At 34.2% G+C, this 19581-nt stretch overlaps 1 protein-coding gene across 3 annotated transcripts; it reads right to left on the minus strand.

Moving 5' to 3' along the window:
- Nucleotides 1–6117: 6117 nt before the first annotated feature.
- On the minus strand, nucleotides 6118–19204 carry LOC126714330 (PH, RCC1 and FYVE domains-containing protein 1). Of its 3 annotated transcripts, none has more exons than XM_050414428.1 (9): nucleotides 18847–19204; nucleotides 17374–17460; nucleotides 15075–15158; nucleotides 14886–14954; nucleotides 14562–14756; nucleotides 11705–13795; nucleotides 8937–9083; nucleotides 6763–7172; nucleotides 6118–6436 (listed from the first exon to the last, which is right to left on the minus strand). In XM_050414428.1, exons 1-9 carry the CDS (start codon nucleotides 18895–18897, stop codon nucleotides 6334–6336), a joined length of 3237 nt encoding a protein of 1078 aa, XP_050270385.1. In that variant the 5' UTR covers nucleotides 18898–19204; the 3' UTR covers nucleotides 6118–6333. The 3 variants fall into 3 exon arrangements, with proteins under 3 accessions (XP_050270385.1, XP_050270384.1, XP_050270386.1); XM_050414427.1 differs by having other exon boundaries at nucleotides 14886–14966; nucleotides 18847–19202; XM_050414429.1 differs by lacking the exons at nucleotides 17374–17460; nucleotides 18847–19204 and adding an exon at nucleotides 15337–15452 and having other exon boundaries at nucleotides 14886–14966.
- Between the last annotated feature and the right edge of the window lie 377 nt (nucleotides 19205–19581).

The raw sequence follows: 19581 nt of genomic DNA on the forward strand, positions 1-19581 counted from the left end.
GAAACAAAAGTAATGGGAGGCTGCCGCCACCTTTAACTTTTCATTTGTTTTTTCACAAATCAAACAATGATTCTTGTTATCTTTCTTTTGAAGCTACCATTTTAGCAACTTTTCTCCCCCCAATCTCTCTCTCTCTCTCTCTCACAAATTCTCCAATTATCCCATACTTCGTTCTTGTCCTTTCTCGGAATCAGTGGTCCACGTGGTAACGTATGATTGGATGCATTGCCGGCCTTTTCCATATGATTAACTAGAAACTGTGGAAAACGAATTTCGGCGGCATTCTAACTGAAGAATGTCATGTTCACATGCTCATTTAATCAATCTTCTGTTGTCAGTACTACGTATAGTACAAACAATATTACCAAACAAGCAACAAGGGTTAGCAAAACCATTATACACGAATTACAGGAGCCAATAGGCTTAATAATGACTGACAAAGGAAACCTAGAATAAAATCCTTACAAGGAATACTGCTATGGATGTGCATTCAAATTGAAAACCGATTGGTCTTACCATTGCAACTTAAACGGACAAGCTTAATTAGGCTTTCTCATGTTTGGGTTAGTTTGGTTTGATTTCATAAATTGAAGGGATGGATTTAGTTTTAGCTTGGGATTTTCACAAACCTGAAGAACCTCTTCCTTATGCTAATCTTTACAAGTTTACCATTTCACTACCATTCACCTAAACATTTTCTATGTGGTCCATATTTTTAGTCAATTTATGACTGCACCACAATCCTCAACCATTGTTCTCAAAATCCTTTGATATTTGAAAGGCACCATATTTCATGCAGTTCACTTTTTCGCTCAATCACCATTGACTCTCCAAGGTAACTAGATAGGCTATCCCACTAATGCCTATCCCACTAATTGCCGATCTACTATAGGGTATTCCTTTCTTTTTGGCAGCTCTCGTCTTTTGGTGAAGTAAGAAATAGACTGTTGTCACTTACCTTGAGACACTAAAAAATCAAAGCAGTGACATTGATATCATATTAAAGACTAAAATCTTATTGTATTGAATGTGAAACATTGTACAATCGACTGCCTCTTTATATAGCAAAGTATATATGTTGTACAAATAATAGAAATGCAATACAATGGGCCTAATCTTATGCAGCCGAAATTTTAACAATTCACTTTTCCATTCAAAAATAAAATCTAATTGAAAGTGTTTTAACAATAAGAAAAATTAAGGTTATTAGGGTAAATTATGAAATTTAAAAGTCAAATTCTATAAATTAAATTAGAACACACATTTTATACTTAAATTCTATCTACTTTCGATTACTTTGAATTTTTTTTTTTTTGAGAATCCGATTACTTTGAATTGGTTAACATTGGTTTCTTAGATCTTTTACCCAATATATTCAGTTTGAATGACAAATCTATATAAGACCTTCCTCTGCTTTTCCTACAACTAACTCATGATAATGATATCAAGAGTAAGGAATTATTGTAAGTCATCGTAACTTTTTTTTATTAATTTTTTTATATTGTGGGTAAGTATAGGCTATAGCTAATTATTCAAGAAAAACAAAATAAGTGAACAATTCTAAGATTACACTGTCATCACACATTTTTTATAATTATTTTATATAATAAATTGTGATTAGTTACTTATTAATTTCACATAAATTTATTTTTTTTTAAATTATTTACAACATGTTACAACAAAATTGTGAAAAAATTGTGTCACAAAAGTGTGTTGAGTCCAAATTTTTTTTCAAACTAACCATACTGTCCCAAATGAAATCCTAATAAAACAACGTGAGAGGCAGAAGGTCGCGAGGAAACGAAAGACTACGGTCCAGTAGCAGGGGCCCATGTGGGGCCAGCTTTGGCCACGTGAAGTAAAGTTTCCACGCGGCAGAGCAGGATCACTTGTAAGTTTTCTCATCCTTTTCCCTATATTTCAGTATTTCTCTCTCTTTACTTTTCCTTTCCATCAATCCATCTTTTGGTGCTTTTCTCCTTTTCTGGGTTTTATGCTTCTCCAAGGTGTTTGACTGGTTGTCTTCTTCTCACATTATTATGAATATGCCAAAAATATAATATTAGTATTAGTATCATTATTAAGGTAAGGGTGATCAGATTATGCATTTGAACCTTTCGGGTTATTTATAAAGTCGTTAATTAAAACCCACATTGATCAAACATTATTCCATGATTTTCGCCATATCCTATGATTGGGCTCAGGGAGTGTGTCAAGGCTAGAATTAGGGACAAATATCTCGGGTTTCATGCGTTTAACATAATGTGTCATCGTAGATTTTGCTGACATGCCTCACTGCTTTGGCCTTTCTAAATGGATCGAGTTGGGTAGTCTAAGACTTATTTTGCTCTCTTATTTGTCTTCCTTGTCCATCCTTACTTTGTTTGGTTTGGAAGATGTTGCAAAAATGGCTGTTTGCAAGTGCTTAAGTTGCCATTTTTTAGCCAAAATAAAAGGGGGCTCACATGTCCTTTGTGGTGGGTCCGAGTTGGGACGCGTTTTTTCACATGAAAAGACGTTAAAGAGTGAATGATAAATTAATTCCTAAAAGAGGGTCCATCATGGGATCACTCATCTAAAACCATTAAAGAATGAATGAGAAATTAACTCCTAAAATGCTCATTTAAACATGGTTTAAAGTGGTATAATTTTTAAGTCTCACATAGAAAATGAATTGAACATTGGATAGAGTTAGGTTTTGAGTTGTAAGTGTCAAGTATCAAGTATAAAATCATGTCCAGGATGCTCAAAGGAAAGGAGATTATGTGATCTAGACCAACTCTTGACTGACTCTTAATCAACTCTTGACTGAATCTAGATCGATTGAGACTCATGAAATCAATATTTTTTCCCTAACATGTTTTTATTTTAAGTCATTTGATGATATGGGGAATTGTAACCCTAAGTACATAGTATATTTAAAGGTCCATTAAGCACGATTTTCATAATGTTGTAGTGGCAAATAAGCTTGTGTTGTTTAGAGATGATGCCATAGTGCAAATCAAGAGCTGAAGCCACAAAGTCAAATGCCAATGTTTTGTTATAGAGATCAAACCTTCAAAGTAGTCCTTGGAGTCACAGATGAGGTTTGTGTGGAGAATTCCATATTAGTAGTGTCCAAGAGACTTAGAGCTATGTAGGATCACATCTATAAGTACTACTGGAGGTAATAAATAGAAATAAAGGTTTATTTCAATTGTATACACTTCGATTTTGATAGTGAAATTTTTCTTAGGGTTGGTGATAACCGTTATAGTGTGTTTTTTTATTTAATCCTTTGGAAGTGCCCATTGGTTTTCCACTTCATCAACAAATCACCTATGTTATTTAGTTTATTTCAATTTGGTTTATTGTAGCTAATTAATGAGACTTCCATAATTCCTTTGGACATCATAATTGGTTAATGCAATAAAGTTGATTTAATCATGTTAAAATAAACCAAGAGGTCTAAATAGTTCATTTCATATGGTTTATATACAAGGAAATTGGCTATAGTGTTAGGCCCCAATGGGCACCCAACTTTAATGAAGGGGGCAGAACCTAACCAATGAGCATGCACTTCCACCACAAACGAGCATGCACTGCCTTCATCGAGCTAAGGCAAGTCAGGTTAGGTGGGCTTGGGTACAGTTGCGTGTGCGTTTGGGCTAAGCCCAGTCCAACTAGTATTTAGTTAATTTTTTTATTTATTTATTTAGTGTCTATTTAATATGAGTATCCGAAACGTAAACGTAGTGGAATAATATGTCTATTCGGTATTGCATCTTTTATAAACCGGTGCAAGTGTGGCTATAAATAGGGAGTCTCTCATTTCATTTCCGTCAGCATTTTTGCATTCATGCATTAGAGTCTTCAAAGAGGGATTTATAAAATGCCTCATGGTCACAAGATGAGCTTGCTAATTGAAACCAAAATTAAAATTAAGAGTTTCAAATTTTGTTGGAATTAGTTAAAATAGTTTTGTCATTTACTTTTGGAGTTGAGTATCTTTAATGATCGAAGTAAGTGCAAAAGTCACCATACATGCTAGCTAATTGAGAGTAATGGTCTTAGAACACTACCTGAACATGTAGAATAAGTATTTGTGATTGACCATATAGTAAAATTGGTACCTCTCGTCGATGATATAGGTCATTCATAAGTATTGTGCACATGATACCTGATATGTTCTATAATCATTGCAGCCATTTAGAGAGTATACACACTCACCATGTTTTTGGATTTCATGAAGAAAAAGTATGTTGACAGGCTTAAATGGACTCCCTCACACTAGCAATTACTCTGGCGCTTAGGTAGCGACTAGAAATGAGTCATTGTGTAATTTTGTGCTTTGGAAACGTGCAAATTTAATATGAGATTCCTTTGATACTTGAGAATAAAAGAAGACGAGGCATATACATATAGATGTCACCTTAGTTTGGACTATAAGATGAGGCCACTGATATTCTTGTTGATTAAAATCGCCCACAAATTGAATCCATGAAACCTATCATAAGTCAAATGCAAGACATTAAAGGTCCGTTTGGAAAGAATTTATTTTGTTGAAATTAAAAACTGAAAACTGAAAACATTATAACAAAATAATTTTTAAATTGATGAATAATACTGTGGGACCCATTTTTAATAAAAAAGTTGTTAAAAAATGAGATTTGTACGTCCGTGAACAGTGCACGAATGTACTATCCATAGAAGAATAGTCAAAAGTTACTGTTACTGTTCATAAACAGTAGCCATAACAGTGCATGAAGCTCTTGAAATGCGAGCAAAAAAAAGAAAAAAAAAAGAAAAAAAAGAGTAAATGCAAACGCGGATGCAGAATAATTTTGCACCCAAGGGGCCAGCAAATAGAGTACTCATTTTAAGCAGTTGGATAGTGTCAAGACAAAGATTGTACAACGCAATTCATACATGTGCCTTTTTGACTACTACAGGAGGCGAGTGAATATGTGAGTCCTATGAGACCATGGGTGACCCCAAAATGCCATATGTGACCTTGACTACGTTACGAGATAGAAGAATTTAGTGATTGGTGTGCCAGCATGTTGTCTATGGCTGTGAATGATGCAGTCTAAACAGACATGATTTTGAAAGCGATTGAACCAAAGCTAGCAGGAGGGCAAAGGAAGGCTATTTGATAACACATCCATATTTTGTATTTACAGGAGTTAAGTTGTGTTGCTTTGTAGATGTTGCAACACAATCAAGGATACGTTACAATTAGTTGGTTTTAACATAACTGTAAAATGATTAAGTTAAAGAAAGACAAAGTTGTTAAATCCAATGTGATCAACTGAGTCTAGGGCATATCGAGACACTGATGAGGATGTTGCTAAACCAGTCTCTAACAATACTTAGTATAGTCTGCCTTTGTTCACCTGGGCTCCACTGATGTGACTGCTGTGAGATTGGTGTGAAAAGTTGTGGAATTTTCGGTGCCCATAGCAAATTCCCGCAGTTTATGTCCAACTAAGCAAAATCTTACCTGACAATTGTTGGATATACAGTTTGTATGAGATGGAAAGGGAGAAAGGAAGCTTACCTCTGGGAAAGCCCTTCCAAATCCTATGTTAGTGGCCATCAAAACATTAAGAGCAGCTTCAGATTTCTCACAAGCTCAGTAAGAATGAGTTTGAACTTAGAAGCAGGCCAAATCGATCCTCAGAACATCTGCAACCGTCTTTTTTATTCTTCTCTTCCAGCAGATTTTCATATAAGGTCTAAAGCAACAGTTGGGGTTATCATGAAATCGAAGAACCATCTAGGGCACACATACTTTGATCTGCACTTCTTTCACAGGCATTGAGAGTTAAAGTGGGATTCCTATTCTGTTGCTCAGTTGTTACTAAAGTCATCATAGACACTGTTTTTTTGCTAGTATCCTCACCCATCGCAGCAGTCACCAATTGTCAGACTCCCTTAGTCCTCAATGATGTCGTTTCACAATACGGTTCTTCAATCCAACACATAAGCAAACAAGTAATGACAACAGAAAACATTTATAATAGTGGTTCCAAGTGAATTCTGCAAAATCTTCTTCTGCTGACACCCTTTGCAATTTTGTTGTAAGCTTTAAGAGAGAAAGACACACACACAAGAGAGAGAGAGCGAGAGAGAGAGAGAGAGAGAGAGAGAGAGTTGCTTTTTATTGAAAACTGTACACAGGTTGACAAAGGCAAAGGTACTTCACATATATGAATGACACCTACAATGATAGAAGAACTTTTCCATCCTCTGCAACTTCCTTGTAACATTTAACGTTCTCCACTGGCTATGGAAGAAAGTAGACAATACCATCAACTATAAAGGGCAAGTTAAAATTATCTCTTCCTCTGATTATGATGAGTTGCTATATCCTTCAATGTCATATTTTTGATACACAATAACTTGGTTCTCCTCCCACCATCGCACAGCTTCCCTCTCAGTGAATCGCTTTCGGCTGCAAAACACAGCAGCAAGTAGCACTGATATTCAGATAAAAACATAGCTAACAATGCAATCATCTTGATAGCAAGAGAAATAATACAGAAAGAACTAACAAAACTAAAAGTAACATGACTGGAAAACAATGACAACTCGCAATAGGGTTTTTACAATAAATATCTATTTAAGGTCCCATGTCTAATAACTGTCAACATCATAAAAAAGCCCAATTAGTTTGATTTGCATGCAAGCACTTGTACACACTCACGCATAAATTTCCATTACCATATGTTTCAAAACAACATCCTAGCTGCATGGAATGATCAACTTGGAAGCACTTACCTAAATCTCACTCGCTTCAGCCCCTTTTGCCCGCTTGGCAAACTTGTAAATGTGATATATACCCCAGGTTCATACTGTTCCACCCATTCAGGCTTCGATTCATTAATTCCATTCTTTGGAGATTCAGTTCTTGTGTCATGTGAGTTCTCAACTGATCTAGTTTTTTCATGGCAAATTTGTCTCCCATACTTGGATTTTAATGTATCAGAGAATACAATAGGTGTATTAGATAGACTATCTACTTGTCTGTCTTTTGATAATCCTACTTCAGGAGGCAAATGTGTAGCCACAATCATATGGTGCACACCCTCAATGCGATCTGCATATACTGGCGCAATTTGAGGCAGACTCACATGAATTCCGTCCTTGCCTTCCTTTTTAGAAGAGGCTTTCTCTGACATTGTATGAAGCTGCAGCAATAATATTTGTATCAAGTACCTCTCAAATAAAGACAAATGGGGCCCACTGTAATAATATATAGACCAATGAATTAAGTAAAGGCTTATAGGGTTGTCCAGTAAGAGTTGTATCGGACAGTTTACTTTGTATGGAATGTGGGCAAATTCCTCAAACTTAAAGAGGGCGTTGCAATGTCAATCATTAGCACATGTAGAATGGTAGTAGTAGCAGCATGAAATGATAATATTTCATGAAATCATGAAAAATATCCCATGCAATTAATTTTGTCTTGAGCTATAATCCTACTTAAATTAAATGGACCCCTTCAACTTTCATGAGATGACCAAATGCACCCAAATCTATAGTTATACCATTGATTAACTATGGTGTGCCAATAAACAAGTGTCTTTTTTCCAATAATGGAAGCCTTATAAAGAAGAGACACAAATAGAAACACTCAATTTTATTTATACCAATATATTGTTCATGTAAAATAGGAACCACCTAAGCAACCAGAATGATGATAACTAGATAGGTTTAAAACCTAGAACAATTATATCATAACTATATCAGAATCATTTCCATAAATCTAGCACTTTGCTGAATATAAATGACAAAACAATAAAATATGAGTAACCACGTTATCGTTAATTTCATGTTAGATTGGGCATTGAGGCAGAATAAGTAAAATTGGGCAAAGCTTATATTCACAATAACAGCATAGGCTACAGATAAGTTGCACCAAGAAATGTGTTCAAGAATGTATGTGAATGTATGTAATATACATGAACATCTTAGTCAGATGCAAATGATACAAGTCAATATTTCTAATTTATGTTGCAATCTAATCAAAGCAGGAGCAAGGCTAGTCTGCATAATCTCAGTGCAGCAGAGACAATTATAGGGTTGGTTCCTACTATACAAATATTGAATGCATACACAAACAGAGGAAATGCAAGAAGCAAGAAAAGAAGTCTATTAGTTAATAATTAGAGTAACCAATATCTTAATCCTTCTGTAGCTTTCTTTAAAAAATAGACAAAGCAAACCCTTTAGACTGTATTTATGACTTGCCAGTTGCAACAACAGCCCAAATAACAATTGACAGCACCATTTTGATAAAGAAGAAAGCCCAACTTTCCAGGACACAAAGTGATAAGAGACTTTGGAGCAAGCATTGTCATTCAAGCAAAGCCATTGTGGACAAGTCCTACCTCCGAGCAAAGCTATCATTTAGACCATGTGCTTTATTGATTTAGACATGTCGGAATTAGATAAGTTTGGGATTATTTTAGCATGTGCCAAATTCATTTACATGTGCTTAGTAATTAGTTAGTTAGGTATGATGACATATTACTATGATGGCATCGTACCTTGCTTTGTCATATAAACAGCAATGCTATGTCCTTGTTAAGGAAGCTATTGATAATTGAATGAGAATTTAATTTTTGTTTGTGTTTGAAGTGAGGAATAGTTTCACTCTTTGTTTGAAGGCACCTTTGATGTTACTGCATTACAAACCTCAACGAACATCAGTGCTTTCAATAACAATGGGATAATTTAATAAAAAGATCTTTAAAATTATATATTATTCTTTTACCTTAACAATTTCTTAAGATGGAAAGAGGATATAGGTAGGTCAAGTGATATAATCACAGCTCAAACATCCTTAAAAGTGAAATGAAGCTTAGAGTGGTGCTAAATTGGAAACTTGTATATGTATCAGAACTGAAGCATTCAACCAACTCAAAATAATGAAACATAAACAAATTTACCTTTAGTGCCAAAGCTTTTATGACCTCTTTTGCTGCCTTACACTTGGAAGCTTCTTCCTTTGCCAGGGACCAAGTTTCCTCAATTTGTTGTTGACATTCTTGAATCTTCTGGCTTCTAGTCTCACATTGCTTTTCAAGACTCCTAGCCTGTAAGAAAAAAAAATCCATCTAAGCTTGTAAGGACAAAGCAATTTCAACCATACAACCAAAATAAAAAATATACATATAATCAAGAGAATAAAAGAAGGTAAATACACACAAAAAAAAAAACCCTTATCTAAATAAAAGCTTAACACGATGCTTGCTTAGAAGGGAAGAGAAAAGTCTCATTTTCCTTTGTTTGGTAAAAAGGAAAGAGGAGAGAAAGGAGATGTGGAGAAAAATGGTTTCCATAGGTCCCACCACTTTTTTATTTTTTACTTCTCTCTCCAAAGTCACTTTTATATCCTCATATGTAATTATTAATTTATAATTTACAAGGATAAAATTGTAAAATTTTCTTTAATTATTGGAGTATTATTATTTTATTCCATTTCTCTCCTTTCTCTTCCCTTCTACATCAAAATACGCATAAATAAAGTATTTTCTTTCCCCTTTCTTTTTCCTTTCCCTTTCCTAATTCTTTTCTCTCCTCTTCCCTCCCCTTCCACACAACAAAACATAGTGTAGAAGGAAGATATGAGGACAAATACAAGGAATGTCAATCAATTTAATCCAGAATGGGATCAAAGGACACGTCTAAAACACTTTGCTAAAGGGAGGGATTGTGGGAACCTTCCCTCCCCCCAACTCCTGACACTCCTCTGAGAGTATTTACATGCAGAATGTTATACAGCAAATACAAGCCTTTTGTTCTGTTTTCTGCTTTGCCTTCAAAACTTGGATAAAAATATATATAAATAAGAGAAAAAATCTACATATACACAATATATCCAACCTATCATCATGAATATCATATGCCCCTTATACATTCATTGTTATGGCATGTTCTTGGGAACATAATAGAATAAAAAACACTCAAACAAAAACACAAGACGATAAGATAATTATGTCCCTGCACAAATTTCATATTAACAGGGGCAGAACATAAAAATTGTTTTGTAGAAACAAGATGAAGTAGAAATTAGGCAGAGGCCTAGTAGATATTATGCCAACTATAAAATAACATTTTCAGCAATAAAACTCAACTTATAGAAACGCCTAGCACCAAATTTTAGGGGCAGATATAACAAGTTTCCTTTCGCCATTAGGACCTTTGTGCGATTATATTTTTCATTTGTCATTAGCAATTGGACCAGCTTGCAGATCCTTAAACCAGGTACCAAGGAGTATATTCTCTATATCAAGTAATTTTTGGATTTTATAAATAATTAAATGTATGCTTTTCTTTTGCATATATATTTGGCACTGAATCAAACATTTAGTAAACAGTTGATTAGTTGAACCTCAAGTTTTCAACAGTCATACTTTTTAGTTATAAATCTCATTTTTGCTACGAAAATCATCTTAGAGTAACTTAGCTTCAATGAAATGTAGGTTTATGTTTCTTTTCTTCCAATGTTATTGCTTAGAGTAGTGCTACAGGTTCTTCAAATTTTTCTACATTGAGCTTACAAACTAATGTGTCACCAATCACAAAAAGACAATTCAAATATTCATTTATGAAGTGGATGAGCCCACCAATCACATTCATTGCCACATCAATTTGAAAGCTTTATGTAGTTATACTTGTAGTACCTATAGCACTTTCCTCTCGCTTATTAGATTTGAAAGGAAATTGCTAAGATAAGAGGGGTTTCTTTTGAAGTTGAGTTTGTATTATGTTTCTTCATAGACCAATTAATTAATTAGAAGCAAGAGTGCAAGTGTGGCCATAATTTTTTTGACTTTGACAATATAAGAATGACTTTGACAATATATGAATGATTTTGACAATATGAGAATGATCTGTGTGTGTGTTTGTGTGTGTATGTGTTTAATAAGAATACGTGTAATAAAAAGTGGTGAAAATCCGGATGAACTCAAAAAAGAAGAAAAAGAGACTGACATTGAAACATCTAAGCAAAACAAAGTTAATAATCACCTTCAAATTACATAATCAAGGGGTGGGCGTGTTTATTGCAATATGCATTGCTTCTTCGAATAATGTCTTCTGGATATGTAGTCTACTAAAAATTCTTCTAAAAAAAAAAATTATCTTCTTTATAAAAATTATTTCTTCAAGAGAACATGTTATCTCTTATCAAATGTATTTTTCATTCACCTAGTGTCCTTATTATTCCAGTATACTTCATGATTTCCCTCCAACAATTCTGATGTCACACCAATTACAACCCAGCTGTTGGGCATACTTCTCTTATTGATTATTGAACCTCTTCTTGTGATATTGTTTCCAAATTAGAGCAATTTAAACAAAAACCTTTAATATTTATACATTCATATATGCAACCAGAGTTCATAATCCTTGATTGCACTGAAGTGAAATTATATTCTACACGAACAAATTAAGTTACTGTCTGGCTAGAGACCAAAATGTGTGCACAGGGCTAAAATAAAAGTGGTATAGGTGTGGCCAGTACTTTTCAGTTTCATCCACTTTCCTGGATGTATACAGATTAAAACTAGTTTTATTTGTTGGCTGTCTTAGTAATTTCAAATTTAGGTATCAGACATTGTCTTCATGTGTTCATGCACATACTGAAAAATGAGAAAGGAATATGCAATGCAACCATGAAAGAAAAATATAAAAATAAATGGAAAAAAAATACCTCAGCCCTCAGCCTCTGCACTTCTTCCATGAGCATCTCATCTGGCTTAGATATACCTTTCTCTGCATTTAAGTCGCTGGAAACAGCAGATACAGAATGAAGTGGCAAAACAGAAGAAAACTGATTTTCTGCTAGAGGAATAATTGCTCCAGCATTTTTTGGACAACATGTTTTAAACAGAGGAGGGCATGGGACTTGCCCCCATTGTGGCAGCCCACCTGAAGAAGAAACAGGTTCTGAATGGTACTGGTTTTCCCCTTTGTTTTCTAATTTCTTCCTTCCACCATATTGGCTTCCTCTGGTACAAGATTGTCTAATTGACAACATCTGACTCCATTTGGGAGTTACATCTCCCCTTTCTTCTTTCTCATCAGTGAATACTTTTCGTTGGGTCAATAGTTGCCTTGGACTGCCACTTTCTAGTTTTAAAAGCCTACCTGACTGTGTAATTTTCTGCAAATTAGTAAAACATGGATTACAGACTCGAAAAGCCTTGCTTGAATCAGGTGCCAAAGAGGCATTTGTAACCTTCTTACTACAACATGCACGGCAGAACAAGAGACCACAGTTATAACAGTTATGCTTCTTCCTTGTAAACCCAAAGGGCAATGTACATCCACTACAGGCTGATTGGTCACTAACAGAAACAGATTTGTGTAGGCAGATTGCAGCCGTGAAACTTGATCCACAAGAGATACTTTCCACTTTTCTGTCCCTCAAGGTCTCCACTAAAGTTGGTGAGTATCTATCTTCTAAATCACCTAATCCTAACTGCCCATTTGCACCTTTTCCCCATGTAAACACACTTCCACTAGATGTCAAGACAGCAATATGATTTGAACCAGATGATATCTCCTTAATAAACTCTTCTTTAAGCTTCCCTTCAACAACTGTGATTGATTTATCTTTGGCCTGTGGATTCCCTAACTGCCCATGAACCACACTTCCCATTGTATAAACTGTACCCAAATTGGTAAGCCCAACTGTCAACATTCTTCCACAAGAAACTTGAACAAAATCATGATCTAAGAGTTGTGTAACACATGTTGGTAAAAGCTTTCTCCCTTGAGTAGCATGCCCAAGCTTTCCTTCATCCCCATCACCCCATGTAAATAATTTCCCAACTTTAGCATTAAACTTGAAACGGTCAACCATGACATCAACAATAGCAGCTGTATGCCATGATCCACATGCAACAGATTTTACCCACAAACCTTTGAGAGATTCCACTTCTTTTGGTTGAGAAACACTTTGAAGATTACCATGCCCAAGAACTCCAAAAGTCCCATCTCCATATGTAAATAACTGCCCAGAAGTGGAAACTATCGCCGTATGCCATTCCCCACAAGCAACATGTGATATATTTACACCCTCCAAAGGGCCAGAAAGTTTACATGGCAACCACGAACTTCTATTTCTCTCCTCACCCATTAAATCAGCACCACAACCATTATCACCCCATGTATATAGCTCACCAGAGTCTGTCACAGCACATGTTTGATATTCACCACAGGCAACAGATTTTACATGGAACCCTATAAGGGGTTCAACAATTTTGGGAAAGCTCACATCTATATTAATTTTGTGCCCTAGTCTACCCCCCTTCTCCTCACCCCAACAAAATACTTCCCCATTTTTGGTAACTAAGGCAGCATGTTTCCCTCCTAAAGATATGTTCTGCACATCAAACATCATGGTGGATTCCAACAATTTGGGTAATACAGCATCTACTTGCATTCCATCATGGTGACCAAACTTATCCACCCAACCACCAACAATCCCTCCTACTCCTTCACCCCAAATCATAACATCCTTCAAAATATTGTTCTTTTCTTTTTGCTGAGATCCACAAGGCATAACATGCCTATGAGGCACATTCTTTCCATATTCTGCATTAGCATAAATTGATCCTTTCTTGTTCATATTATCTGCTTCAATATACGGAGAATTTGGAACCGAAATAGCCATTGCATTTCGCATATTTGATAGGATCGACTCCGATGAATAAAAGCAATCAGAAGAATACGATAAGCCATCAGAAAAGCACCTCTCTGAAAGTGATAGACTAGGACTTCCACATACACTGCGCACCTTCAAGAAGCATAACAGTCATGAGATGATTGATACACGTCATCTTCTTTGGCTTGCCTAGACCAAATAATTCTTCTAAATTTGTGCATCACATTCTTGAAGATAGTTTAATCAAATACCAAAAAATAAAAATTAACTACACTCATCCATTTGGCATGTTAGTTAATTTACCATGCATGCCTATGTTATTTTGCATCTCAAGTAATGGGAGGACAAATGAGTTATTGTGACTTGCAAACAATCCATTTTCCCCCACTTATCCCAAGTTCCTCTATATACATGGCGGCTCTCACTTGTTCAGTTCAACATCTTATAGAGGCTTCTTTCACATCCTCTACAAGAATAGTAACAAAATCTTAATCTTGAGTCCTCAACAGACTAATTGAGGTCAAGCACATGCATTATTCTCCGATATTCTATAGAACACTTCATTACAAACTGTTTTTCACGATATGAGGAATTCTTGGCAAATTGAAGGTGCATATTATAACGAGTAACTATCAATTATTGTCCATTTATTAGGATAGACAGTTTGCCACATTTGGAAAATCGTTTAATTGTTTTCTTGATTATCTTTTGGATTATTTGCACATTTTGTGATCACATTTTTTTTTTCTTTTGGATAGGTTTTGTGATCACATTTAATAATTTACAAAACTTTCTTGCATAATTTTAAAAATTTCAAACTATTTTAGAAATTACTAATCAAGACTTTGTCTGGAAAGAACTAAGGCAAGCAATAATTAGAAAGCTCAGTATTCAAAACCTGCGAAAGTTCAGTTGTATCCTCCAGAATTCCTAGATGATGCTTTCTCCGAAAAAAACCAGCAGGACTGTTGACACAAGTTTGTATCCCTCTGCGGCTCCTTGAACTGCTTAGCGGTCTTGGATGGTGAAACCTAGATATTACAGCTCTCAAGCCAACATACCAACAATCAGCCTGCAATTTGTCCTTGCATATCTATTTAAAAGACAATTAGAAAAAAAAAAAAAAAAAAAAATGATGCAGTAAGTCTTAGCCTTAGAAGGATAACTCAAACTGGCAAAGTAATATAACTTGTCATATATTAACCATGGATACAAAGATTACCAGATCAAGTGAGCGTTCACCATAGATAAGTGAAAATGACTGACATTCCTTTCCAGGTTGAAGCTGCCTCTGAAAGCTTACCTGTGACAAGTGGAGTTATCGTTTGAATAATGAATAGGGAAATATTGAATCCCCAAAAATCAAAGTATAACCCAGACAAACAAATACCCATTAGCATTTTGAACATACCTGTCCAGAAATTATGTCAGTAACAGAGCTCAATTTTAATTGTTTTTCCTTCTGGCTGGAATACCAAATCAAGTATTTCTCATCCTGAAAACCAAAAACAAATAGAAGTCCTGATTATCAACGACAAACAAAATTTTACTTGAAGCAGGGGAGAGAGAGAGTGTGTGTGTGTGTGTGAAGTAAATAAGATGAAACAACATGATAATCATATTTTTATGGTGTTTTGCATGGGAATTGGATGTTTTAGTTTTGGCTAGAGTACCACAAATATCATACAGAAATGATTTAGGCCAAAAAGGAAAACTATGCAGACATGATTTATTTTAGATATTAACAGGTAGTTTCAAACTTCTATAACAAGCATTACAACTTTATTTTCCTCTGTTCCTCCAAAAAGTATGCTTAACTACTAAAAAGTTAAAAGCATGCTTGATTTTTTTTTTTTTAACATAACATTTCATTTCAACTTCAATGAATTGTATTTTGTTATAGCATATCAATTTTATATTGTTATTGCATGTCATTAAATTATCAAATGTATGAGACAATTAATTGACCCTAGTTTATATGTCTTACTAAGGTTTATGGTTCTTATATTGGTTGGCCTGCATTACACTGGTATACGAGAACCCATGTAGAGCAAAACCACAATTATGTTCTAATAAGTTACATCTGCACTGCCAAGGCAAGAGACAAAGTTTTTGAAGGGGAGGGAGCCCCCAACAAACAGCCTCCCCAACAACCCAACAAATGGTTTTGCCAAGTTATTAAATAATTTGTGGTCCAGCCCACATTGAAACATTATATATATATATATATATATATTCCACCAACAACCCAACAAAAAATTTTACATTTCTTAATTTCTTTCACATTTTTTTCTAATGAGTTACACTTATGCTGTTTTTAATGGGGCATCACTACATAAAAAATAAAAAATAAAAACAGAAACAAAAGCAGTTCATGGCATGGGTGAACTGCCAATTGTCATGAATAATACCTTCTTCTTTTTAAAAATTCAGTTTTTTTATTTATTTATTTTTTTATTTTTTTATTTTTTTATAATTATTTTTACGATACAGCATCACCTTTTTAGGACTTTTTGTGCAACTTCTTAATAGAATCCAAAGTACTTCAAAATTTCTTAAAAGTTTGCAGGTATATTGTCAAACTTTTAATGATTGTACATTGATTTGTTTTCTTAATTTATTCTTAAGTAATCAAATTATCTGCATAAAGTTCTTACATTGGATTATTCTTTTAAGTTAATCTGTTGAGAAATATATGTTGATATTTTTGTTTAGATCTTCTAATTGACACTAGGCAAGAAACATATTAATATTTTTGTTTATATCTTTTAATTAACAGTAGGCATGATTTATACTTATGTCATATTTTTGTGTGAAAATTAAATTTTTATTTATTTTATTACTTATATTCATTTATATTTTCCAAAATATATTTTTTTTCAACCTTGTATTTTAATCTTGTCCCCCAAAGCTAAAATTTTGACTCTGCTGTAAATACCTATGACAAATCATACATTTCATGAGCATAAACCCTACTTCATAAATTACATCTGCACTGCTAGGATATGCCATACATCTCAAGAGCATAAAACATACTTCCTACATAATAAACAACAAGAAGTAACATCAATAATTCTTCACTAAGAAACAAAGAACACAAGAGAGAAGCCAACTTTCTTATGCAGACAAAAGAAGTGACAGAAGTCTACATAATATATTAAATTTTAAGGATGAGTCATCATCACTTCATATAAAAAATTTGAGCATCATCAGTACTGTTGCAGCATCATCTCATGTTCTGCAAATATCTTACATCAACTCCAGATTGAAGTTATCCTGATAACAAAATTTATTACATATCTCTTGTCTTCATAATCTTTCTCAAAAATTTTTTTTTGGGGAGGGGGTCTAAATCAGGAAGTTTGAACTACATGGAAGAACATTTCCTGGGTTGGCAATATCTAAGTCATGTCAGTTTTTAGTAAAGCCATTGTTTCCTGTATAGATATGTTACAGGACATTACTAACTATTTTGTATAATAAATCCCACACTTGGTTCAAGAAGCAAACTTTTAGAGATTGCAGACTATGACAAGATAGATAAGTTGGTTAGGTCGTTCACTCATACAGGACCATGCTGGTTGAACACAATTTATTAACACTAATCAAATAAATATCATTATTATTTAATGATGGAGTATTACAAACCTGTATTTAAAGTGAAGTACTCTTATAATTCTAAAAAAAGATACAGTGGCATATGTACACACCGTGGAAAGTCTGAAAGGGCAAAGTTTGGGCTTCCCTCTTCTTCCACACTTCAAAAGGTGTGCACCCTTCTTTATGGATAAAATTGCCTGCACAAACTAGCACAATAAGGTTTCAGCAAGAGGAGAGAGAGAGGAACCATCCCCCAATTACTTAAAATTAACATATGCCCTTCTTCTACCAAGCACATATTTTGGCAAAAATGAAAATTCTTTTAAGTTTTGAAATCTTGGAAGACTCAGAAATGAAACAACCAAATAAAGCATCTCTATAAATTGGAGGGAAAATAAAGCATTTCAATTCCCTCACCTCCCCACCTCTTTAATTTTTTACATAAACTAACAGTAAGCTTTAGATCCTCTCATCTCAATCTCTCTCAATTCTGATCAAAAGTGGACTGTGTCAATTTCATAATTTTTAAAAATTATTGTGTGCACCTATAAGGCTATAACTAAAAAAAATGACAAATAATTGGTCAGAAAATAAGTAAATACATCCTAAAAAAACATATAAACAGAGTCTGAAGTCAGTGACTGAGATTGCATCAAATTATGCTCTTATGGTTGCAGATTATTTCATTCAATAAGAGGTGAAGCCTTCATCAATGATCATAATACTGTCATAAAAGTAAATTCTCCTGTGTGATCCCTGACTCCAGAACTGTTGACTGTAAGAATCAAGTCAAAGCTTTGGAAACCAGAACTATCAATTTCAACCACAATCTTTTGAAATATTAGAAGAGAAAATCCCAATTTTCTCAACCAGAAAAAAGAAAAAGAAAAAAGAGACAATTGCAATAGCACACGATCAGCATTTGATCTCTGGTTAAAGCTTCAGCAACTAAAAGAACACATCATTTTCAAAATCACCAGGAACATGTGAAATAATTAAGTCATTTAAACCAGCATTAGAGGATATAAAACAAAAGAAGAGTACAGATTGTGAAATTACAAGTAGACACTGTAACAATGCACAAAATAAAAATCAGCAATATGGGATTAAACATAATTTAACATCTTTACAAATAATGCCAAAGCAATGCCTGATCATACAGACTCAACAACCCCCCATCCCCCAAAGAAAAACAAAAAAGAGAGAAAAGAGAAGCAATGCCTGTTGATCCACAAATTAGAAACAACTTTTTTCCAAAACAAAATTGGATCCAAAGTTTGAAACCAGTGATTGCCAACCAAAATTGGAACCACCAATGTGATCACAACTGCGAATTCAGTTGAGTTTGAGAACAGAGAATCTCATTACATACCAAAGATAATTATTTCATACAAAAATAATAGAAAAAACAAAAGATAAATATATACACTTTAATCACATTCAATAACATAACAATATTAAAAAACTATACCAACAAGATGAAAATTTTGAAATGATTCCAAATTAAACCAAAATGGGCATCATTTTTATTTATTTGTTTGGATTTCTCCAAGGGAAAAAAATGTAAGAAAGCCAAAGGAGACCTGTTCAACTGCTCTGTCAAAGGGTACTGTAGCTAAGGATGCTTCACCCATGTTTAGAAGAGAATTTCATGGCAGACAAAAGAAGCAGAATGGGAGAACCTTGGTTTCCCAACAAGGAAACCTGAACAGCAGAATGTGTGAGAGCTAAGCATGCAGTACCGACGAAGAAGAAGATGCTTCCTCTGCTGCTGCTTTGCGCAGAGCATAAATATTTTTGAGAGTATAAACTAGAAACTAGAAAGAAAGAAAGAAAGAGACTTTTCCTCTCTCTCTCTCTCTCTCTTTCTTTCTCTGGGGATACCTTTGTTTTATAATAAAGGGACTCTATGTAATGTGCTTATACTGCACTAGTAGTGAATCTGTTTCTTCCATCACTGTTTGTTCACTTCGTAAGTCGTGCAGAGAGAGAGAGAGACACACACACACACAAAAGGGGTTTTAAAATAAGTAAACTAAACCCATATGCACGTGTACTCCATATCACATGCGCTATTTATCTACAGTATTTGACAACCATTTTACCACATGCTTTATTGTCCTTTAGTTTTTACACTTTTCTTATGGATTTTTTTTTTTTTTTAATTTCCTAAAAATCCTACCCTTTTCTTATGTTTGTTCAATTGTGTTCAAAGTTTTTCTCAAAAAAATATTCTTAAAAAAAAATTAATTGCTTTAGAAAATATATTTAGAAACTTTTCATTTAGATTTCTTTTTTTAAAAACTTTTTGACAACTT

The sequence above is a fragment of the Quercus robur genome, chromosome 2 (assembly GCF_932294415.1).
Source record: "Quercus robur chromosome 2, dhQueRobu3.1, whole genome shotgun sequence".
In the NCBI taxonomy this organism is placed as follows: Eukaryota; Viridiplantae; Streptophyta; class Magnoliopsida; order Fagales; family Fagaceae; genus Quercus; species Quercus robur.

What these genes read in the sequence shown, in the direction of transcription:
- LOC126714330 (XM_050414427.1), bottom strand. Translation starts at nt 18,897, where the DNA reads ATGGGTGAAGCATCCTTAGCTACAGTACCCTTTGACAGAGCAGTTGAA. An exon ending in GCCCTTTCAGACTTTCCACG is followed by an intron (nt 15,159 to 17,373) that starts GTGTGTACATAT and finishes TTTGGTTTTCAG; the next exon opens with GATGAGAAATACTTGATTTG. An exon ending in GTGAACGCTCACTTGATCTG is followed by an intron (nt 14,757 to 14,885) that starts GTAATCTTTGTA and finishes TCTTTTAAATAG; the next exon opens with ATATGCAAGGACAAATTGCA.